The sequence below is a fragment of the Emydura macquarii genome, unplaced genomic scaffold, assembly GCF_026122565.2.
Source record: "Emydura macquarii macquarii isolate MOO-44397 ecotype Brisbane River unplaced genomic scaffold, CSIRO-AGI_Emac_v2 contig_318, whole genome shotgun sequence".
Lineage (NCBI taxonomy): Eukaryota > Metazoa > Chordata > Testudines > Chelidae > Emydura > Emydura macquarii.
Window position 1 is genome coordinate 12,531,563 of NW_027130455.1, and position 24,595 is coordinate 12,556,157.

The window sequence follows — 24,595 nt, forward strand, 5'->3', positions numbered from 1 at the left end:
ATTGAATGTCAGAGAGCAGGACTGAGTCTGTATTCCTGGCTTTACTAGCTAAACATCCTGTTACCGATTAAGGACTGAACTTCAGCCACTGCTGCTATGGTGTCCCTCTGGTAATGGGCTTTCACAGTTTGTTCATGACCTTGACTTATTTGGAATTTGACAGTTTTATCGGGGTAAAGAAATCCTTCACTGTGGGCTTTCTGGCTTTTGCATTTAAAAGTAGACCTGATTTACTGTAGCTCTTCTAGGTAAAAGACGTGTCCCAAGGGAGGGCAGATGATTTTGCCGCCATTGGAGTTTCTGCCGTGGGGCAGTGTTAGTTTTTGTCCAGGGCTCCACGCTAGCACTATTGCATCCCCAGCCCCTCCCAATCCCCAGAAAGTGATGTACCCCTTTTTAGCTGCACTATCCCTTTCACATCCTCATTGGTATAATCCTATTTTACTCCTCAGCAGATTTTCTGCCTGCCCAGCCCCTGAGTTCACATGGGCCTGGACCCAGTCTGACTCTTGACCACTATTAGAATGGAATTGATATTGTGGAATAAAGTGAAGGCAGATTGCAGACAGAGCATGATGAGCTGCACCTGACATACAGAGGCAGACTACTGGGCTGATGGCGCAGTTCCTGGGTTCTTCTAGAGGATCAACAGGGAACCAAAACTGCCAGCCAGAGTCTCTGTGAGCACAGTTAACCCAATAGTCCGTAACCCGGACTGATGACTTCCTTGTTATGAGAAGACAAACGTATAGGTACCAACGAACTTGACTCCTCTTCCTACGTTCTGGAAAGCACTTTTCACAGCTATCTATGCTGTATAAATAATACCATCAAGGCTGGTGAATCACTACAAAGATGTAAAACTCTGCCTTATGTGCAGGTTTTGGTGCTATAACAACCCTAACACCAGCTTTTATTTTAATATTCCAGGCTGTTTTCTACACTGTCAGTTCTTAAGGGAAGCCTCTTAGCTAGACAGAGGCTATAGAAATGAAAGGGACTTTTTTTCTCTTTAAACCCAATGTCTCTCTGTTGTCAATGAGCAAACAAATATTCCAACCTCTCCTGACAACTAATAGCCCAGTCACCTGTCCCCCAGACCAAACAGACTGTCCAGTTCTGTCCTTGCAGCCCACATTGTTTCCTCCCCTTGGCCAGAAACATGCTACAACTGTGAGAACAATGGAAAAACGAAACTAGGGAGGTAGGGTCCCAGCCCGACCCCAAAGTCTACACTGCAATTAAACAGCCCACAGCCCGAGCCAGCTGACACAGGCCAGCCGCAGGTGCTTAATCGCAGTGTAGATGTACCCTTGTGTGCCTTAGACAAATCTTGCGTGTGTGTGGCCCTGCTCGTGCAGGAGCTCCACGTGCCCTAGAGCTACCACCCAAAGGGTTACTGGTCCATTTACAGGTGGAGATGGAGCTAATGGATCCACAACCGCAAAACTTGGCCTAGATTCTGATCCCCTGTAACAGGGCTGGGCATGGACACCTTCTGTCGTCCCCCCCACGCCCCTCTAAACACTCCACTTGATCCCAGTTCTGCTGATGCCTGCTCTTCTGGAGCTTCTGGCTGCTGCTCTGCTTCCAGCTTGGACAAGGTCTTGTATTCTGTTCTCTGTACTTCTTGCCTTGGTGGGAATGGGAAAGGACAACTCTTCAGCTGGACTCCCCTGAGCAGGAAACCAGGACTTACTTCACCAAGGTGCCAGGGAAAGTGACTTGCCTTTTTCTCTCTTAGAACATACCAGCTGGGCCCAGCCCTTCCTCTACACACAGCACCTTCTCTCATTCCCGTGGGATAGCCTGGCAAGCTGCCACAACACTGCCAGAGCCAGGTAGGTAGCCAGTCTCCCTTTCACAAACAAACAAGGAAATGCAGATTTATCTCCTGCAGTGGACTCTGTTGATCTGGTACCTGGCAGCAAAATGCCGAATGAAGCTTTGAGTGGGGGAATCTTGTTAATCTCTTCTTCAATGGCCAACTTCTAGCCAAGTGCCTGCATTGCAGGAATCTTTTTGTGGATTTTCAGTCTACATGCCAATCCCTTGTGAAGCACAGACAGGGCTGATGGTTGGAAGGTACCTCCCTCCCCCATTATGAAACTGGCAAGTATAAGATGAATGTCGAGGGCAAGGGAGACAAGACCTCTTCCTGAGGCCGAAGGTGGGGACTCAATGCATAAAGCAGTTCTCTTCCATAATGGGCTCGGGAGCCCTGTGAAGTGTTACATTCAAGGAGGAATTGGAAACCCCCTTTGTATGAATCTTCCCACAAAGGAACTTGAGTAACATTTGTTCCTGCATATGGGGAAATAGTTTATGCTTTCTGCTCACAGTGAATAGAAATGCCTTGTCAACTGTGACGAGCAAATGCATTACACAGAGCCCACGGACTCAGTCCTTGAATGGTTTGATTTACATTGTCCAATCAGATGCTTCTCACAGTGTTGCCTCATAGAATATTTTCCCCCTAATCTCGTGACCTATACTGAGGCTGGAAGAAGTTAATGAGACACACACAAATGTGGATAAAAGAACCAGGCCACATGGTCAGATTGTTTAGGAAATTACAAAAAAAAGTTCTCTCCTGGAGGAACTGAAAGCAACTTCATCAGAAAAACATCTGTTACCTGCTTCAAGGATTCACACATCTTCTTATGTTCCAAACTATGAGCACATTCCAAGAGAGACGTGCATCCCTATCTGCAGAGAGAGTGCAGCTGTAAAGATCTTGCTATCTGTGTCCTTCTTGTTAGCTTTCTCCAAAACATCAGTGCAGCTTTGTTGATCATAATGGATCACAATGACAGATGAAGCATGATTCCTTACAAAGACCCACCTAATGTCTGTCTCCTGAGAAGCAGATCAATTTCCTAAAGTTTTTGGGTTTTAATTGTTAAAACAGACTTGCACTGTTTCCTTTACTTAGAAAAACATGAAACTATGAAAGAAGGGCCAGATTCTTGTACCCTTCCTCATGCTGAATAGCACTGCACTCAACATGTCCCATTGATGCTGAAATTACTGGCTGAGGTTCTTTGGCTTGTGTTACGCAAGAGATCAGACAAGATGATCATAGTCAATTGCATGACCACACTTCAGTTCATTATGAAATATATTCAAGAGACCAAATAAGCAGTATCAGTCAGGTTTATTGTCCAGAGTCAATAGTAGTATAGTACAGGAAAAATGCTCAGTACAATACCAGTTTCCAGCAAGCTATCTTGTGCAGTGTTGTTAAATTCACCTTACACAGAAGGTGTGCTCCCTGCCATATCATTGTTCTGGATACTAGCATTCCAGATGCTGGTGCATGAAAGCACCTCCCTACCTTGTACTAAGACATAGAATGGATGTATTTTGATTTTGACATGTTTCTTATCTGCTTATGCCAAATGCTGAATTGCACTGTTGCAGGGGGATTGTGGGATGTAGCTTAGCATGAGTGAACAGAACTCTGGGGAAAACGTAGGCCTATTCAGCTCTTGTAACTGCCAGGCATTTGTGTAATGTGGAATATGTTAACCTAACATAAATGTGCTGGTTAGCACTTCAGAGCTCTACACTGCATCAGTCCTGGTTACAGGAAAGACAGTCTCACCTTCTGCAAGCAGGACCTCTCATAACAGCTGCCTTCTGCCAGAACAATGAGTCACTCGACCAATAGGAGGAGACTTGTGACCATGGGAGACGGAACCTTCGCAGCAGCTGGCCCAGGAACATGGAACTTGCTGCCAGAATGGATAAGAATGACCACTGACCTTCCTGCACTTGGAGCCAAATACAAAACCTGCCTCTTTGCCCAGGCTTTAGCACCCTCAATCTCACTGATTCATAAAAAACAAAACAAATCATAAACCTGCTTCTTGGTGACATTGGAGGAATAGAGAGAGAGAACATCATCTTCTTTTGTATTGCATACTATAGTAGTGAGGTTCGTATAAGTATTCGATGGATGGATAGCAGGAAACTTGGCATGCATGATCTGCTTTAGGCTGAGAAATAAGAGTCTTATTGATGGCAAAGTTTGCAGAGTACTCCTCACCAACAATCTCTAGCTGATGAGCACAGAATTAAGAATAACTTAGAGTTTAGTCCTTAGTATCCTCTGCTCTTGCCATGTTGCAACACAGTACCTGATATGTCCACCTCTCGCCCCCACCTAACCACCTGGTGCATCAGCAAAACCTCGACCTGACCTTATTAGGCCATTTCCTCGCCCCTCCTGAAACTGACCAGGTGACTGAGAGCAGCTGCCTCATCACCCAGCCAAAGGTTTGTCATGGTTCAAATATCTCCCCTCCAATCCGGAGCAACCTTGGCTACCTGAAGCCCACCAGGCGCCGGTTGAGAGAGCTCACCGTCCGCCAGACTGATCATCTGGCCTGTCCCTATCTCTCCCGCTCCCGACTGACTCCAAGCGCGTATCGAATCGGCAAGCCGTCTTTCTGTGTTTCTGCTGTTCAGCAAGCTTCTGGGTGTCATGTTGCAGCTCTTTCTGATGCTGGTAAGACGTTAACCCTTTCTCTCCTCTCTCCCTTTTAGCTTTCATTTAAAACTTGCTCTAAAAGTAATAGCCGTACCCCCCCTCCCCCCATCTAGTTTTTATATTCCTGTTGTTTTAATAAACCCTTAATTTCCAACCGACTCATTATTGTCTCTCGGGGATCATTAACCTGTCGGGTCATGTTAATTTCCAACCGACTCATTATTGTCTCTCGGGGATCATTAACCTGTCGGGTCAGCCATCTCTGAGTTCGCTGCTTAAACTTGGAATTGTTTTAAGCACAATGCCATTCCCAGAGTGTGTGGACTCCTCCTGTTGTGAGACAGCTTCTTCAAAAAGCTGGAAATGGACAGGCTTGGGCTCATTTGATGAGGCTCAGTTCACTTCTACATCCCAATCTCTTACATGACTATGCTTTGGGATTGCCAACACTTAATCAGACTTGCGCTGTGGTGCACAAGTTCTGGTCTGCAGAGATGTGTCTTGTAACCTGCTGGTGGCTGCTCTATTTCTCTAAGTTTTTTCTTTTCTTAAAAATGGATTTCTAACCCTTATAGTTGTAAAGGAAATATTTTGAATATGACCCACTCTGAGCTGTCTTCCTGAGAATACATTGTTAATAGCTATTATTTATTATTTGTAGAGTACCAACTGCGTGCTAGATGCTTTGAATAAAGGGGAAGACAAAACTCCTGTCCAAAATAGTTGGTGGTTTTTTTGTGGTGGTTGTTTTGTTTTGTTTTTGAATCTTAGACATTGTCCCAGCTAATTGAAGACCTAAAATCAATGTTCAGAGGTGGTCACACACTTATTTTATGCATGTGATTTGTATACAAGTTGGGAATTCACACAGCTTTGCCCACCCACCCAGACCAGATGTGTGTGCATATCAGGTGTTTTGCACATCTACATAGGTGCATACTGAGCCCTGAGAATGGACTTTAAAAATTTGCACCTGAATCTAGCCTTAGAATCACTTTCATTGCCCAGTTTTCATGCACTAAACCAGTCTTGCAGTGTTTCAGCTGCAGCTCCAAAAGAGTTGATTTTTAAAAATATTTTTAAATGAAAATGTTTAATATTAGTGTTTGTAAAATTTTATTTTGCTACTCACACCTACATTTCTGTCCTAAGGTGCCTGAATTCCTTTAAGTCTGTCTTCTACTTTTGGGAAGGAGGGCAGAGAAATGCAAAAACAGTCTCCCAAAGCTTAAATTTTAACAGCCTGCAAAAATGAAAATTACTCATGCAAACTGGAAAGGCACCTAACCACAAAGAGACTTACAAGAGCAAAATGTCCTAATAAATACACACTTAATGTTCCCTAGCAGAATGGGAACATATTGAAGTTCAAAACTAGAAGGTCAAGCAATAAAGTACGAAAAATCCATGGTATGCCCACATCTTGAATACTGCATGTAGATCTGGTTGCCCTATCTCAAAAAAGATATATTGGAATTGGAAAAGGTACAGAAAAGGACAAGTAAAATGATTAGAGGTATGGAAAAGCTTCCATATGAGGAGAGATTAATAAGACTGGGACTTTTCAGCTTGGAAAAGAGACAACAAAGGGAGGATATGATAGAGGTCTTTAAAATCATGACTGGTGTGGAGAAAGTAAATAAGGAAGTGTTATTTACTCCTTCTCATAATACAAAACCTAGAGAGTCAACAAATGAAATTAATAGGCAGCAGGTTTAAAACAAACAAAAGGAAATACTTCTTCACACAACGCACAGTCAACCTGTGGAACTCCTTGCGAGAGGATGTTGTGAAGGCCAAAACTATAACAGGGTTCAAAAAAGAACTAGATAAGTTCATGAAGGATAGGTCCATCAATGGCTATTAGCCAGGATAGGTTGGGGTTGCTGTTTGCCAGAGGCTGGGAATGGCCGATGGGATGGATCACTCAATGATCACCTCTTCTATTCATTCCCTCTGAAGCACCTAACAAACGGCCACTGTCGGAAGAAAGGATATTGGGCTAGATGGACTATTGGTCTGAGCCAGTATGGCTGTTCTTATGTTCTTAAAGCTGCATTTTACTGGAAGGGGGGAAAAAATAATCTCAGCTCATCTTCTCCATCGGATGGAGATAGGCAATTTGGATTCTGGCATCCATCCATCCAATCAAGGCTCCCCAGCCAAATTAAACCAAAATCCCACATACCATATATAAGAGCTTTGCTTTAAAAGAAAGGTAGCTAAAGCCTAGGTGGTTAACTCCTTAGGTACTGGACATTTTCCTAGGGTTTCAGCTGGACTTCGGGGGGGGGGGGGGGGGAAGAGCATGTCAAAGAAGAGGAGTCATTAGTAGGTAGGGTCAGATTCCTAAATGAGCCTGTCTAACTCATCTTGCCTTTCCTCTGCTGGACAACACACAGTCCTAATGTGACCCTGTGCTGCTGGTCCCCAACCCTTCATCAGACTGGGAGCCATAAATGGGGAGATGGGGGTCTGCAATGGCCACATGAGAGCTGGTAACTTGCCAGCTGGACTGACCTGAGGACTCTCTTCTAACTAGAGGGTGCTGCAGGTGCTCTCTTCCTGGCTGTTCTTGATTATTGTCACAAACTTAAGGGTGCTGAAATGTAATGGAGCAGATCCTCAAAAATCCTTACATTGCAAATTTGGCAGCTGCTTTTCTTAGAGGCATCCCGCACCTGCAGATAATAAAGCAAGTCATAGATGATTGCAGCCATATATCACCTTGGGCATGTTAGATCACATCAGCTCTCACAAGGTAAGCAGAATAGAGAGGGTCAGGCAATGGAGATTTTTTTTTCCTCAGAAATTATGACAAACACAAATAAACTAATTTGTGTTGGAAAAAACAAAAGTTTTCCAAAACTCAATAAAAACTCGGAATTTTCTGCAGACGGCTAACAGTTTTCACAAAAAAACCCACCATTTAGTCGAAATTTTTCATCTGTTTTGACTGAAAAATTTTAACCAGCCCCAAAGCAGAGTCATGCAGCCTGGTCAGTAGATACCTAGATAATATCGTGGGGGTGGGGCATGAGACTATCTGGGTACATTTTGAGAGAGAACCCAGCTGCCACCGGCAGTGGTGATTCAGTAGTTCAGAGTCCACTTTCAGCTTATGCCCCAGCATGGCACTAGAGGGCAGCAGCTGTTGCCGTGTTCTGCTGTGTCAGCTGTCAAGCTCAGCCCCAGAGTTGGATGCATTTTACTGCTGGGTGATGTTTTTCCTGCGTGCAACTCAAATATTCTTTGTAAAGTGCTTTGAATTCCTTTAGGATGAAACAGGCTGCATAAATCTAAGACATTATGTTGCTGCTCTTCAGAAACACTTCCCTGTATAGGCAAATGATGGTAGAAAATGCTCATTATGTTGATACTCCTGAAGCTGTTATCACTAAGGCTACAATTTTGTCACTGGCGTCACAGTGGTCACGGAAATTGTGAATTTGAATAAAATCCGTGACATGCCTCCAAACTGAGTGGCGCATGGGGTCGCAACACCACTCACGTTTGGAGTGACCACCCCTCTGTGGATGGCGATGGAGAGGGATTTGGCGTTGCCACCTAGTGCATGGGGTCGCAATGCCACGTCCACCACTTCATCTCCATCTACGGAAGGGTGGGCTCATCAAACCTGAGTGGCGTTGCGGCCACGTGAGCTAAGTCACAGTGTCCGGATTGGGGAGCTGGATCCAGGACAGGAACCGCTGTTGCAGGATGAATGTAGGATGGGCTCGCTCCCACAGGCCCCCTCCTTCCCCTCTTTCCATGACATAGCCTTGTTTTCCCACATCTTTGCTGTGAATTTTATTAAAAATTGGCATGACAAACTCGTAAACCTCGTTATCAATAGTGACCAAAAGAGTTGCTGAACCCATATTTTCTGCAGAGAGCCCCCTCAGAATTGTGACCAGGTTTGGGATGGACCTGATTAAACAAAGCTGCAAACGTATCTTTAGGGAGCGAACATGAATCACACTCTCTCTCTCTCTAATGGCTGCTGAGGGAGCCTCTCTTTTATAACCTGTAGCCGCTTTGTCAAGTGACTCCGTGATCAGCTCCATCAGGTGATCAGAATCTACCAGCTAATCTGTTACTTAGTTACTAACCCATCTGGGCAGACTGGTCCTTACGGATAGGGCCATCTTACTCTGTAGAGTGCTTCCATTTCAACGGGAGAGCATTTAAGCTAATGACTCTTTGTTATTGTTCCACTACCCCTTGGAATTCCAGTTCAACATGAAGGTAAAAGGACAACAGAGAAGAAAAACAAACCCCACATTCAAAATGGAATCTGCAGTCTGGCTCAGATACCCAGATAACCAGCCCCCCAAAGTCAAACAGAGTTTATAAGCTGTACATAAACAAATTCCCCTAATCATCACATCTGCCTGCTATTGGAGATGAATGTGTGTGGTAGGAAAAGATTTATGTGCCTGACACAGAAAAGAAATTGTTCAGGAGTAATTAATCCTCATGAAAATATGATCCCATAGTCATAGAGACCTTCCCACCATTGTGATGTTTGAAATACTGGTTGCACAAATTATTGCTGGGCGAGATCACCGTTTTTACTAATCAGTTAATGTTAATTCAGAGCCAGCAGAGGTCAGACTGGTTTTAATTGAAATAGCTTGTCATATTTAGAGCAAAATACTGGGCACGCCTAGTTAAAGATTTGCTAATCCCATTGTTTGTGTAATATTTGAAGTTGCAATCACCAACAGGAGACCTACCACACAGTCCCATTGTGGTGTTTTTCTTCATCTCTGTTGAATGTCAGTGCATATTAAAGGTGATACGGCATTTTGTTGATCATCACTTTTTCCCTTGAAAATGCAAAATCATACACTTGGCAGATAATCGACAACAGGGTCACCCACTAGAGTATATATTTGCCAGATACTTGCCATGGTATTCGTTCCTTGAACATATTCCATGTGAACCCAGACTGCCCTTTATAGTCGCCAAGCTTTAGTGGAGGAGAGACATTTGGGAAGCTTCATGCTTTATTTTTTTAAGGGCATTGGTCAGTGTTCAATGTTTTGGAGGAATTTTGATGTTATTGGGTGACGTTTCTGAGATGTGTTGTTTTTTCCCCACACCTCTGCCATGAAATTTGCTAAACGTTTCCATGCCAGAATCATGGGCTTGTGAATCTCCCTCCCTTGTCAGGACACAAGCGCACTCACTGTGTGGAGTGAGGGAAGACTAGGCATTGCTCAGTCCCTTGTGTTAGGGATGGAAGCGCCATAGCAGTGTAGCATATGGGGAGAATCGTTCACCAGCTGAACAGTTCTCTAGGCACAAAGGACAATGCTTTCAAAAGCACCCCCTACGTTTGGTTGCTTCAGGTTTGGGGGGACTGATCTGAGGCACCCTGGGCCTGATTTTCAGAAGTGCTGAGCACCCCCACCCCAGTTATAATCCATGGGAGGTGTGGGGGCTCAGGACCTCTGAAAACGTCTGTCTCTTGTTAGACTCTGAGCTCCATAAGGCAGGGAATGGGACCGTCCCTTCTGTTTGGAAAGCTCTTAGCATATTATGGCCACTAGCAGTAATAATACAGATTTTGGTGAAAGGAAGGATGGTCTTTTGGCTAAGGCCGTGGACTGGCTTTCTGTGTGACCTTAATCAACTCACTTAATTGCTCTGTGCTCAATTGCTCATCTGTAATGTGGCAATTAACTGATCTTTAACTATTAGCAGCAAATATGCCCAATGGCTTGTGAAGGGATGTTAGGTGGGGTGGGTTCTGAGTTATTACAGAGAATTCTTTCCTGGGTGTCTGACTGGTGAGTCTTGCCTACATGCTCAGCTGACGGCCATATTTGGGGCCGGGAAAGAGGTTTCCCCCATGGCAGATTGGCAGAGGCACTGGAGGTTTTTCACCTTCCTCTGCAGCATGGGACACAGATCACTTGCCGGTGGATTCTCTACCTTGAAGTCTTTAAACCATGATTTGAGGACTTCAATAACTCAGTCATAGGTTAGGGGTCTATTACAGGAGTAGGTGGGTGATATTCTGTGGCCTGCGTTGTGCAGCAGGTCGAACTAGATGATCGTAATGGTCCCTTCTGACCTTAAAGTCTATGAAATCTGTGAAAATGGGGATAATACTTCTGTCCCTCACAGCAGTGTTGTGAGGAGAAATCTATTCTTCTCTGTGAACTGCTCGGATACTACAGTGACAAGCACCATGGAAAAGTCTATAACTAAGTAAATAATGGCCTAGATGTAGACAACCGTGTAAGAAAATGTTGGTATAGGCAACTTGCCTAAGGTCACACAGTGAGTCAAGGGAAATGATGGGAATAGGACCACTCCTGATATATCCAACTACTGTCATTAGACAGATCCAGGTATCTGAAATAAGGACTTGCTTTGTTGCTCTACCAACTACTGACTTAAGGCTTGTTTATAAAGATTTTGTGCATAGCAAACCACAGTGTGAACGTGCAGCGCGCTAGCTTGCTGCACACTAACTGGCCATGTGAGCCCTGCTGCTGTTCACTAGAAGTCCCCTCGTGTGCTTTGATGTACTGTGTTCTGTTTCAGCAACACACAGAAATATTAGATAAAAACATAAAATGCTCTTGTTGGAAGGTTGGAGAACGCAGAAAACACAAGAACCCCAAAACAGAGAGAAACGAAGCAGTCTGCTCCCTAAAATAGAGTGGCGCAACTCACCCCACCTTACTCCAGCTGCCTGCCTACAAACTGACCCTGCTAGGCCCACGTCACACATTTTCCTACAGAGCACTCTAGTCTGCAAGCAGGACCAGGATGTAAAGTAGCAGATGGTGATTTTTACAATTTTCAATACACTACAGGCACACGACAGAACTTTTAGTGCCTGATAAAAGGGTCCACGCAGCCAGCTAGTACACAGCATTCTAGATTTACACCCTGACTTGCCACACACTGAACCTCTATTCAGACAAGCCCTTAGAGGTAGTAGAACAGTGAGACATGGAGAACAGGGCAATGCTTTTTATGGACCAGTTCTGTTGATTGGACTGAGAAGAGCAAGAAAGAGACTAAAGAAATGAGTGGAAAAGGGGACTGACTGTAAGTAAATTTTTCAAGAGATGTAGAGGCTTAGGAGACTGAGACCCTGTCTACACCTATCTCCGGGATTAGGTGGCAGTCGATGGGAGTTACGCAAGCTACGCAAAAAACTTGCATAGCTCCCGTCGACTTCTGGGCTCCTCTTCTGTGCTCCGTCTTCACTGCGCTGCGCCGACAGGAACTGCGTTCCCGTCAACGCAGCACTATGCCACTTGCGAAGGTGGTCTTAGTACGTCGATTTCTGGATCGACTGAGCGGGTCTTCACTGACCGCTCAGTCGATCCAGAGCAATCGATCTGACGGCAGCAACTTTGCCACCCTCAGTGTAACCGGTAGCCTAAGTCTCATTGAAAGTTAATGTGCCTTAGGCGTCTAAATACCTACGTCACGTTAGAAACAGGATGCAGGCTCCTAGGTCACTTAAGCACTTTGGAAAATTTTACCTTATTTCTCTTAGGGGCGCAGAGGAAATGAGGAAAGAGGGCTGGCTCTTACAGAGGCCAGCTAGTTTATAAAACATGTCTGACCAGCCTGATTAAGTTTCTCCTGATGGACTAGTAAAGAGGGACAATAAATGTGCTTGTCATTGTCTCCTTGTCGACAGACATGTTTGAAATTGAAAGTAACAAAAAAAAATCTAGGACACTCTGAAAGTGCCTGAGCCGAGACACTTGGAGAATTGTGAATGGAGCTTTTGATGGCTGTAATCTTGGCTTTTCAACAAAGCATGATTTGCTTGGTATCAGTTTCTAGTTTAAAGCTTTGGTGTCCCACTTTTTCATGTCAGATTTCAGTGGCAAAAGGGAGAGATTGGCTGGAAGGGATGAATGGCAATGCATTGCTTAAGGTCCCAGAGAGGATCATTTTTGTAATACAGCAACAGCCATTTAGCCTCCTTTGACATAACTACAGCACCGAGGTTGCTAATCACTGCATTGCTCATTCGTCATGCTCCTCCCATTGTCTGGTGATGGTTATTTGAGAGACAACCCTATTCGCTTTCTCTTTTATTTTACTAGTTTAGCAGTGAGGAAGACAGGAGTCAGATGAATGTTGAAAGTTTAAAGGAACACATCAACCTGAAATCATATTGCTGTCTGAAAAAAATGTTATCTACAAGTAACAACTAGGGTGACTATAAAGGGGAAGAGAAGAATTTTGCTCTAATTCGTTTACTTTGTGCTTTTTGTATAACCGGTTGTTTGTGTTTCAATCGTCCTCATTACAACATGGGAAAGAGGAGCATTTCTTAAAATAGGAGAATGTAGCTGTCAAATCATACAATGGTAGGGGGATCAGAGGCTGGTACATGCAGTGATGCAAACAACATTTCTTTCAAGTGCTTAGATTTCAAGTGGACTCTTGATTGTATCCTTCTAACTGATATTTCTTTTGTAGGCAGGGTACTGTCTTTCTAAAGAAATAAACTGAATCAAATGTAAAAGTTCATTTCCTTTCCTTTCTAGGATTTGCATTCAAACTCTCTCCTGAAAATTGGTCCATTCAGTATTCAAAGTTTTCCCAAATACATATTCAAAGTCCCTTATGGATGCGTTAAAACACTATTTAGTGTTAAAATTTGGGCGTTTAGCTTTTTTGAATATGTGGACTCTCAGGGAAACTGTCTAGTCTATTAGGTGTTTAATATCATGCTGCATGATCTTGGAAAGATAACTTTTCCTACATTTGTAATGACTTCTCTGGCCACCTAATGAGTTACAGTCATTTGCCTAGACATTGGAAAGGAAATTTTCCTTGCATTTTCAGTTATGTCTCAGATTTAACTTCTAATATTCTGCATAATTGGAACATATAATACTAATAATACACTTAGTCGTTCTGTAGTGCCTTCCATCTGGGGATCTTGTACAGATTCACAGACATTAATGAACTGATACTTAGAATACCCTTGTTAGGTAGGTATTGTTGTTCCCATGGAAAAACTGAGGCACAGAGGGATTAAGTGATTTACCCTAGGTTATGTGGCAAATCAGTGGCAGACCAGGTAATAAAATTAAGATCTCCTGCTTCCTCGGATTTAGCCATAATTCCTTGTGTATAATCAGTACAAATAGGAAGTATAATCTAATACTTAAAACACAGGCAGGGAGCCAGGAAGTCTGGGTCCAATTCCCATCTCTGCACTGAGTTAATTTTCCTGTGCCTCAGTTTACTCCTTGAAAACAGAGATATTACTTATCTATCTCCAGATGTGATGTTGTGAGGCTTAACTCATTGTCATTTCTGGAGCACATTGAGATACTCAGATAGGAGTGCAAAGTAAGGGTAAATTTCCCTAGAGTTGCAGCAAAGTCTCTGATTAAACTGGATGATCCTGATGTCATAATATAGGCTCTCAATATACCAATTCTTTGGATGCTTATCTCCATTAGTCTATTTTTCTGTATATATTTTCTATATATACAACCATGTTGTCTTAATACATTGGTTTTTTAGCAGATATACACCTTTCTTCCTATGTTGTGGAGGTTTTTATCCGCTTCTAATTGTCTTTTAACCTACAGGTATGGCATGAATTGCTTGATCCAGTTTGAAGATTTTGCCAATGCCAACGCTTTCCGTCTTCTCAACAAATACCGCAACAGATACTGTACATTCAACGATGACATTCAGGGTAAATGCAAATGCAATCCTGACCAATTCAGATGGAAATGCAATTGAGTTCACCAGGCCATTAATTATACTGAGCTCAAATTTCTGCTCAGCTGCATAGAGCTTACACACAAGCAATAGCAACGTAAACTAATGTAAGCTAGCTGTTCTGCAACCTAGCAGTCCAGTAACCTAGCTGTTCTGCAGATTTCTGCAGCAATTGTCAATGAGAACAAATGTAGCATGTGTGTTCTCCCAGTGTAAATCCAGGTTAAATGAAGCAACTCTGGCTATCCACCAAGGGAACTAGGAGCAGAATTTTCCCCAGAGAAATTAATGTGACTCTTCCAAAGCCACAGAACAGGGAGAGTGACAAAACTGGGATTAGAACCCCTGTCCTGTCTCGGTCCCATAGCCTACAGTGCCCCTCATTTTCCTCACTATGTGGAAGGGAGTATTAGAGCTCATATTATTAGCCCTCCTCTCTCTGTCTCCCTAACAAATGCCTAAATTATTCCTTTCCTTGACAGATGCACTGTGGGTGTTTCACATCTGGGGATTTTTTGTTTGTTATATGTCACTAAGGGTATTTATCAAGTTAAGAGAAGGATCTTCCTATCACATTAGAAACTGGCCGCCCTTCTCCTCTCCCTCCGGCCTCCTTGCCTTTTTCTTCCTTTTCTAGTCCTGACTGGCCCAGGCAGGATTTTCAGAGGGTTGATCTTAATCAGCTGTTTACAAACAATGAGATTTGTCCTGATCTGTGTCTGAAAAAGACTGAAAGGAAATGTTATGCCAGTACCATTTTTGGAACATACAAGGGGCTTCCCAGAGGTATCCATATACACACTCCTTCCAGCAACATCCTGCGATGGTCTCTAACAGGTCCACCGCAGTGATGAAGGACCAAGAGTGATCAGGCTCGCAGAGGGACTTTGGGGGATGAAGGTGTCTGGGGGGAGAGGTAGGGTGAGCAATCAGCCTAGAAGAAGCATGTTCTGAGGACAGATTTGGTGGAGGCATGTCAGTCTGGGTAAGGCAAGCATGTGGAGTAGCAGGGCAGAAGTCCAAGCGACAAGAGTAGGAGAAGGACGCAAAAGTTAGTCCGTGTTGCTTGGGTGGAGAGGAAGGAGATGAGAGCAAACTGGACGGCAGGAGCCAAATCGTCAAGGCCTTGATAGCCAGGACAAAGCTTACATGTGATGATATGGAGCAGGATGTGGAGCTGATAAAGAGATCAGAAGGACTGGACTTGGTTGGAGTACAGGGGGGAAGCTGACTTTTTAGACAGATTGAAGAGGGGTGAGATGGGTGTCTGGGAGATGGGGGGAGGGGCTCAGATGCTGTGGTGATAAGTGTCTAGACAGAGTGCGAAGGAGATAATTGTGGCCCAGACAAGGGTTTTGGTGTGGGGAATAGAAAGGCTTGGGCAGATTTTTTTTTTTAGATTTGCAAAGGGAAGAGTGGCAGCATTTAGTGACTGGGTCAGTGCAAGGGGAGAGAGGGAGGAGATGAAAAGGACACGGCGGCTCTGAGCCTGAGGGGCAGGGCAGATGGTGTGTAGAGCCCATCTAGGGAGGGGATTAATGTACTCTCTGATGAGACCCTGGAGGCAAACCCTGGATCTAACTTGCTAGAGCGCCCCCTGGCAGCACTGCTGGTGTGGTTCCATTGCAAAGGAGGGCAGGATTTGGGGGTGGCCAGGCAGGGCTCTGACAGCACACAGGTATCGGCTTAGGGCTCCTCAGTTAGGCACATGCAGTTGCACATGCGCATCTTTGAAGATCTGGCCCTTAGGAAATTTCCTGCTAGGCAAAAAAATCCCCACATGCTAAAACAATAGACACTTCCCGCTTTCCAAACTTCCCGATCTCCCCTACAGTAAAGCACACAGCTGGTTCTGGTTGCATTGTAGCAGATGAGGAAACAACTGCTCATTAATCACTTGCGTAGCCAAGAGATGAGTCAGGGGAAGCTAACCATTGTCTGGGGTTTTAAGAGGTTGTCTTCTAAGTCAGACAGCAAAAGCGGGGGCAAGTCCAGAAGTGTGTGTGAATGCATCTAAGGAAGCTGGTGTAACCGAAGCGTCTTCTAGGCTGCTCTACATTCAGCTACACTCACTGTCTTGTAACTCTCATCCCCTTACCCATCCCTTCTGAGTTTGGCCACTGAGTCTAAGTCAGGATAACCTATATACCATTGAGGTGTGGGATAAAATAGAGGGAATCTGTTTAATTTACACTCTCCTGTTTCCTGCTTTTCCTGCTGTGCTCCTCTCTTCTGATCCCTTTGAATCTCAGGCTTTGTCTACATTTTGAAAGTTGTGCCAGTTTAATTGAAATCAGGTTTTAAATGATTTAGTTAAACTAGTGCACAGCCCTGTGTAAACACTCTGACTTCAGTTTAACTCATATCATTAAAGGGATAGGTTTAATTCAACCTGAGCCTGACTTACATTGATTTAGCTCAAGAGTGTCCATACAGGGGTTTGCACGGGTTTAACAAAATCAGAATTAAAAACACGCTGTTAGTTAAAATGATGCAAGGAGGCTCGAGTTGCGCCCATTCAAGCTTATTGGCCAAAGTCACAGGGGAAATTCACCATCAGTAAGTGGTTATGAATCTAAGGCCTGGTCTAGACATGAGAGTTAGGTTGGTGTAACTGTGTCGGTCAGGGGTGTGAAAAAACCACATAGCTATGGTGCCCTAACCCCCATTGTAGTGCTTCTGTCCCCATAGCTACCGTTGTTTGGGGAGGCAGTGTTTCTAGAGCAATGGAAAAACCCCTTCTGTTGAAGTAGGCTGCATCTATGCTCCGGGGTTATCCCAGCTTAGTCTCTGTCGTGGAGATGCAGCCGAATAGGAATCTGAGAAGTTTATACCCACACTCGTTAGGTATGTGAAGAATGTATAAATCCCACCCCCTCAGAATCCCTTAGGCCTCCCTTTCTTTGGCTCCGGGTGTCTGGGAGAAAAGAAGCCATCTTTCCCACCATTGTTTGCTTAACAATTCTTAGTTTTCTTCAAAGAGCATCCTAACCCAACACAGTGGCAGTGAGTCCACAGAGTAAAATCCCTGCCCCAACCCTAGCCAGCCTGCTAATGGCGAGTGGGAAGTTCACCATGTATCACAAACTGGGAAGGGGTGACTGTTTATATTATGAAACCTATTAGCCAGCCCTGAGGCAGGAGCTGGCTCACACTGCCCTGCTGCATGGAAGCTCCCCGTTCAAGGACTGCTCCTCCTTTCTCCAGAGGGGTGATGACATCACTCCTTTCCCAGCCCTGTCTCAGTTCATTCATGGGACAGCAGTTTGGAGTTCAGCTACAAGGGATTCTTTTTTTACTTTTCTCTCAGCCCATTCAAAAGTCAGGGATGCGCTGAGCAGCAGGATGTACGATTGGAGAGGCATTGGGAATATCCGACCCTTCTGTGGTTCGTGAACTCCCCTCACCCACAAACAATGGGGAAGAGAGACGAGGCAATTCAGAATTCCTGCAATGGGATAAAGCTTTTGCACTATTGAGGCAGGGCTCTGTATGTTTCTGCCTCATCGCTATAGAGGAAAGCACCTGTTGAACTAGAAGCCCTGCCTCATGCAAATTTGTCCAACTCTAAAGCTACATGGCCAAGTGCCTCATTCACTGTGCAGTTAAGAGCCTTGTCACATTCAGTTCAGCCATCTAAAGTGTGTGCTGAAGGCCTGATCCAGTGCTCATCAAATCTAATAAAAGTCTTTCCATCGACTTCAGTGTGGGATGCCTGGCTTGCACAGTTGACATTTTTATGCAATCAGCACAGTTTTCCGTGTCATAGACAACTTGACACACCCAATGGATTAAAGGAACAGGAGCCCTTGCTTCAGTAAGAGTACTCGTCACCTGGAACAGAGCCACTTACTCACTGCACATCAAGTATATGGATGACTTTCATGGGCTCAGATTATCTGCCATGCCCAGAGCAGTACCTAGGAGAATAGGTTGCTGTTCAAAGTATATCTGTGGTTGCAGAAAAAGTTATGATGCTCTCTTATTTAGACAAGTAGTATTTGATCATGTAATTAAAGACTGTAGCAGACATGTAGACATAGGGACAGAGGAAAGGAAGCATTGCTGTCTCTACTCTGGCATTTCCTTACTTCTGAGTAATTTTAATGTTCTCTTTAAATTAGTTTTTTGATGGAATAATAATATTAACTAAGATTTTTCAGACGTGACCACTGATTTTGGGTGCTTCTATTTCTGGGTACCTGGCTTCAGACTCCTTATCTCATGCCAGATTTTCAGAAAATACAGAGCACCACCCTGTGCAAATAAGACCTCTTCAAGGTGTCTCAGGATGGGAACCCCAGTCACTAGCCACCTCTGAAAACTCGTGGCTATTTATATAAAGCAGTGGCACAGTCAAACTGGGATATACTCTATGCACAGGGATCATTTCATTCCTCAGAATTTTTTTATGTCTTCTCCCCAGCCTTGGACTACAGGAGAATGCTGCTCCCAAGTCTTAGCTGAGATGAGGGATGGGTTTATTGCAGGCCCCCAATCTAAGCTCCGTCAAATGTTTGGGTGGGTCGGACTCCAGATCTGCATGCTATAGCACACATCCATGGGCCGAGCAGAACTGGACTAGTGTCTGGCAATGTGTTTTGTAATTTTGGCAGACTAAGCTGCATGGTATTTTATTTTGTTGGTTCAGCTGACATGGAATATGCATTGGTAATTATTACAGGAAACTAAGAAAGCAGAGAAGCAGAATAGGAAGCGAGCATTGGAAGATATAATGCTATAAACAAAGCAAGCTGTGTGCTGCTGCACAGCTTCTGAACAGGACAATATCCCTGTAGGGACCTACCCAACCTTCGTGAGAAGATAGAGGGGGAGATTTTTCTCAGGCCTGAAAGGATTCTCCATTATCCTGCCCTTTCTGGCCTGCTGTGCTCTGCAAGAGACGAGGCTCCAGCACTTTCCAGGTGCAGCACAATAGCTACTGATTAAAGGCCAACTCCCTCTCCTGCATCCCTTATGACCCAGAACTCCAAATGACTTCTTGTGGGCTGTTTACAGAATAGACCAGAAACTAGACACTTCAGTGAAACGCCACCGATCTATAGCTGCTGAGGATCTGGCCCAATGTGTTTGAAGCAGCAAGCGGGAAGGGAAAGTTGCACTCTCCTTCCCCCTCCCAGATTTGTGATTGTATTCAGGTTTTGTCTTTCGTTGGACAACGTTATTAACCCTGTCTCTGAACCATTCCTATAGCCCCTGCTGTAAAGAGCAACATAATTTGCCTCTCTGTAAAGCACCTCGAATGAAGTGCATGATATAAAGGCATTTTCCAGGGGAGACAAGATTTCATATGTATTAACATATATATAAAGAACTTTACATGTTAAAAAGGTGTTTTGTGCCCAGTCTCAGCACTGGCTCTTCTACTGCTGGGGACAATGAATAGCAATTGCTAACTGCCTTCCTTTGGAGGGACTGGGGTTTAATCTCTGCAGTGTCACTGATGAGCTGGGCAGCTCTTTCCCCACTGTGCTGAATGCTCTTCAGCTCTAGTGGTCCCAAAAACATGTCACACTAGAGAGTAAAGGCTCTGAACTAGCATCCTCTGAGCATCAGCACGTTGCTGTACTGCTAGATCATTGACTTGCTCTAGACCATTTTATGGTTTATTTTTTAACCATTTATCAAGGGCCTCTTTGGGAAGAATAACAGCAATGTAGTTACACTCAGAAGCTTTGCCATTAGGAGGTCAACTTAAAAATATTCCTGGAGATCTTCACCTCTCTTTAATTTGGCTGTGTTTTACTTTCAATTGTGTATTTGGATTGCAGCTGGGACGGCTACTCTCCTTTCTCCAATAACCATCTGAATGGCAAAGGTTGCAGAGGATTAATATGAACCAAGGTTTGGAAAAATTGCACAGCTGGGGATTGTTTCCGCCATATCCATAAAATTGAGTATTTTTGGCTGCCCTTTCATGAAGCTGTTAAAATGGTATTTGCTATTCCTTTGTTCCTGATGTTTGCTAAGGGTCAGATTCTTGAGAGGCTTTGGTGGAGTGAACTAGTAGGAGGAGGAGGAAAGAGTGGATTAGTGATTAGAATTTTGGAACAGCTGAGTGTCAGTTCCTTCCACCAAGTGCATTGGATGTTGTGGTTAAGGAAGATGCAAAAGCTGCTGGGGAGTATCTATCACCTGTACAGAAGGCCAAGATAATGCAATGAAGTGTTGTGTGCGTGTGTGAGTGACTGCTCCGTCTTTGGAACTGGACAATTCTTTGTCATAGACCCCATGCAGCTAATAGTTATTGAAGGTTCCCCCTTAGCTCAGGTGGTCGGGAACTGTGCTTTTGGAGCAGACGGCTCTGAGTTCTACCCCACTGGTTCTGTGATGGTGCACAGCAGAGCATCAGCTGGGTAGGTGTAGAGGCCCAGGACTTGCAACAATCAACATCTGAGCAGGTGGCAGCCCTGTGCTGCTTACTGTTAGGCTGGCTCGGGTGTGTATTTCCAGGCAACTGGGTGATAATTGGTCCCAAATTGCTGACACAGGCTATCATTTGAGGACCAGAATCAGATGCAAGGAAGGCTGCCCTATGCCCCTTTCTCTCTCTTATCTCGCGCTCTTAGACTTGGAGACTGTATGGGATGTATGTAAACGCAGCCCAGAGGCGTGCAAAGAGGAGACCTCTCTTCTCCTGCAGTGTCTCCTGGTGCATCTGCTGAGATGCCCAAAGCCCCTCCACTCCCACAGGCAGGATCAGCCCCGTAGCCAGCACATTACAACATGGACATTCTTCCTCTCCTCCTTTAATCTGTTGCAGCAGAGTAACTGGCTCAGAGGATGATGGGAAAAGGACAGCTCCAGGACTCAAAGCAAAAGGAAATTGTTCTGCCCAAAAGTATTGTCAGGGCCCAGTGGAAGTAGACCGTGGTTAATGGCGAAAGGATCGCCGTTCATGTCAGATCTTTGGGTGTCACTTAATTCATCACTAGTGTCTGTCATGCTGGACAGATTCTGACATCAGCACTAGACTTAACTCTCCCTTGAACTCTGTTCCTAGCTCAGCTCTGCCACTGACTCATTGTGTAAGATCAGTAACCTTTCCATGCCTGCTTTCCCGATTTGCAAACCTGGGATAATACTTGCCTTCCGCACATGGGTGTTTCTGGGTTTAATTATTTAATGCCTGTCCAACACCTTGAAGATGTCATTTGCTATATAGAATTGTGAGGGGCATGATCCTCTCTTCCTAATTTTACACTAATGCAACTCCATTGATATCTTCTGGGGGTTTTCCTGATTTATACCAATGTGAGAGGAGAATCAGGCCTTGAATATTTTAGCTGTCAGTGATGATAATCAGAAATGGCCCGAGATTTTTGGCCTTTGGATTTTTTCTTACTAGACTGCTTTGCTGCCTGAATAAGCTTTGCTTTTAAACGTACAACACCCTTTTCTTTTCCTGATACTGTTTCTCCAGACTCCCAGAAGGGGCTCCTGAGGACTGGTCAGATATTTAGTGATACTCTGTTGAGCTTTCTGCTCAAGATTCCGAAGAACAACATGATTTATGAGCATTCATCCTTCTCTCTCCACACCTCCTCCCCACGTCTCAAAAACAGACTCGCCTAGCTGGCCCTCATTCACTAATTACTTAAGGAAGTAGTTATCTGAAATTATGACATTCAATCTGTTTGGAAAACAGAGAGACCAACTTGCTGAAGGCCTTTTCTTGCCACAGCCTCTGGTCAGGTTTTTCCCTTTGCGGTCCTTTTGGAATTAGAGTGTTGATTAGCCAACTTCTTACAGAAACCAGCTGTGAGCGCTCCTTCTCCGCAGAGATTTTTTATTGCTTTAAGTGCAGAAATTGTAAATTCAAAGATAACTATTGATCCAAGGCCAAGGTACAGTCATTTTGTTACTTGAGTAATGGGGTTGAGATGCAGTTGGAGAGAGGAAGGAGGATTAGAAACACATTGGAAAGAGAAGAGAATTATTGTAAGCAGCAAAGCTGAACAGAGTCCGGCCGTCACTCAGTCATATCTGCAACTAAAGTGCAGGGGGATGAGTAATGGCACACCCTGTCCCATAGGCGTATGGTCTACTCAAAAGCACCTCACACTACAGCCTGAGTCAGGGCACACTTTATTCGCTCTTCTCCCCCTCTTCTTAAATCCTTGTAACTGACATTTTTTAAAAGAACCAAAGTCCCTTTTGCAGCATGTTCCACTAGCATTTTCATTGGTGTATTGTGGGTTCACAGATGCATCCAATAATAAAGATCACTCCCTCTCGGCCCCTAGATGACCACTGCAGTTTAGAGCAATTTCACATGGGCCAGAACCAAGAAAAACAAGGAGTGTCTCCAGTTCCATTTCTCTCTCTTTCTTGCCCAGTTAGACTAGGTCTTAATTAAAATCGGTTTGCTGGTATAGCTATACCGGTATAACTATAGTAGCAAGCCATCCTAGTGTAGATGCAGCTTATTCTGCCTAAAATATATATAGCTTGTATATGTACAACTTAAACCGGGTTCCCTAAGCAAACAAAACTAGACCAGCAAACACACTCTTACGCCAGTATGAATTCGTCAATACGAGGGCTTTTTCCAGTATAAAAATGTCACTAAAAAGAAATCTCACACTCTCCAAACAGACATTACTATACTGGCAAAAGTTTCTAGTGTAGATCTGGCCTAAGACACTAGTGGAAAGGGTGAAATATGCCCAGTAGCCAGTCCTAGATTTGCACGTCCTATTGCTTTGATCTCTTCTTGTGTATTTACTCTTGTGAACTATAAACTGTCTTTGTCTAGTTACTTACGTGATACTCAGCCCAACTGGAGTATTAGAACACCTCAGAGCCCTAACTGAGTATATCCTCATAACACCCCTGTGTGGGAGGAAAGTGCTAGCCCACCATTACAGGTGGGGACTTGGGGCCCAGAGGAAGGTCACACAGGAAGTCTGTGGCAAAGCAGGGACTTGAACCTGGATCCCAGTCCAGTGTTTTAGAGCATCATGCTCCATCAACAGCCTTCTGTTGTCTGTCCCACACATTCACAGAGTTAATATAAATAAGAGCATTGCCTACTTAGAAAGCAGCTATCCCGCTCTGTAAAGCCAAGGCTCTGGCATCTCTCTGTAATAGCCTGGGAACTTGTTTAGTCCCTCTACAGAGGGCTCTGCTACAGTAGCAGTTGCTTGTTGTTATATGCTTTCCTGTGGCAATTATCAGAGTGTCCAGGTGCTTTTACCATGGATTAGATACCTCCAAAAACACAGCAGCGCTCTTCTCTCTCCTCCACTGGCTGAGGCGGACCAGATGCAGAGGGTGAGTGATAATGCACTATACCAGAAGCCTTGCTTTTTGTGCAAGTGGGATGAAAGATGAGGATGATCAAACTGAAGCAATAACAGGTGGTTTGCACTGATGATTCCTCCCCCCCAAACCACTAGAAAGCTGCAGCCACACAATGGCATGATGAGCTTTGCTGAGCTTTTCCTAACATTGAAATAGGTACAGCGCCATCTAGTGGTTTTGCAGCTCACGTTCATGCTCCCTTCATTAGCACATCTTCCATTAAGCTCCTTGGAGTGGGTGGAAGAGTGGAAGCTGCACTTTCCCCTGCACTAACATCAGGGCGAGCCACTGGGTGGCTGGCAAACCCCCTTTCCCAGGCTGACGAAAACAGTGCTGCAGAGCACAGTAACCTTTCAGTGAGGGTGAAAGTGCAGTCCAGGGCCTCGCTTTGCGTGGGCACGAACAGATTCAAATGTACTGATTTTTAAAAAATTGACTTGGAGAAGGAAGGGCAGGAAAACGTGAGAACAGGGTATTTAGCCTGGAGTGGGTAGGCTTCTTTACCCCAACCCATTCTCCCTCTGGTTCAAATTAACTGCTCATGGTGAGAGCTGAGAGGCTAGTGTGCAGACCCTTCTGCAGAGGGCAGAGCGAAGCTGCCGGGCCGGGAAGGGGCACAGGAGCTGACCCTCCATACCCCTTGCAGCCTTTGCACCAGCACAAGCCATTGCACCTAACTGTGGGCCAGTGCTTCCATAATATACAGCCTGCGGCTGTCACAGTCACAAGCGCCTCGCCAGCCTGCATCTCCCTTGGCGCCTTTCCACTATGGCCCTTTGCCTGGCGAGACTCCATAGATACACACGTCCAGTGATTAATGGGGATGGGCAGGCCCGCCAACGGGGGGCCAAAGGGGACAATTGCCCAGGGGCCCAGCGATTGAAGAGGGCCCGGCGGATGGGAGGATAGATATGTATCCTCCTCTCCTCCCCACACCCCCTTATCCCAAGCACCCTGCCGCTCACGCTCTCTGCCCCTGCACTGAGCCAAGCTTATTTATTATGCACCATGCAGGTTCCCGGGCAGCTGAGGCAATGG

General features: G+C 44.8%; 1 protein-coding gene across 5 annotated transcripts in view; it reads left to right on the forward strand.

Moving 5' to 3' along the window:
- Positions 1–24,595, forward strand: part of ME3 (malic enzyme 3) — a 168,881-nt gene that overhangs the window by 128,134 nt on the left and 16,152 nt on the right. For all 5 annotated transcript variants that reach the window (XM_067568656.1, XM_067568676.1, XM_067568667.1 and 2 more), the window contains exon 7: positions 14,095–14,204. In XM_067568656.1, the coding sequence (XP_067424757.1) occupies positions 14,095–14,204 (110 nt within the window). The remainder of the gene's footprint in view (positions 1–14,094; positions 14,205–24,595) is intronic.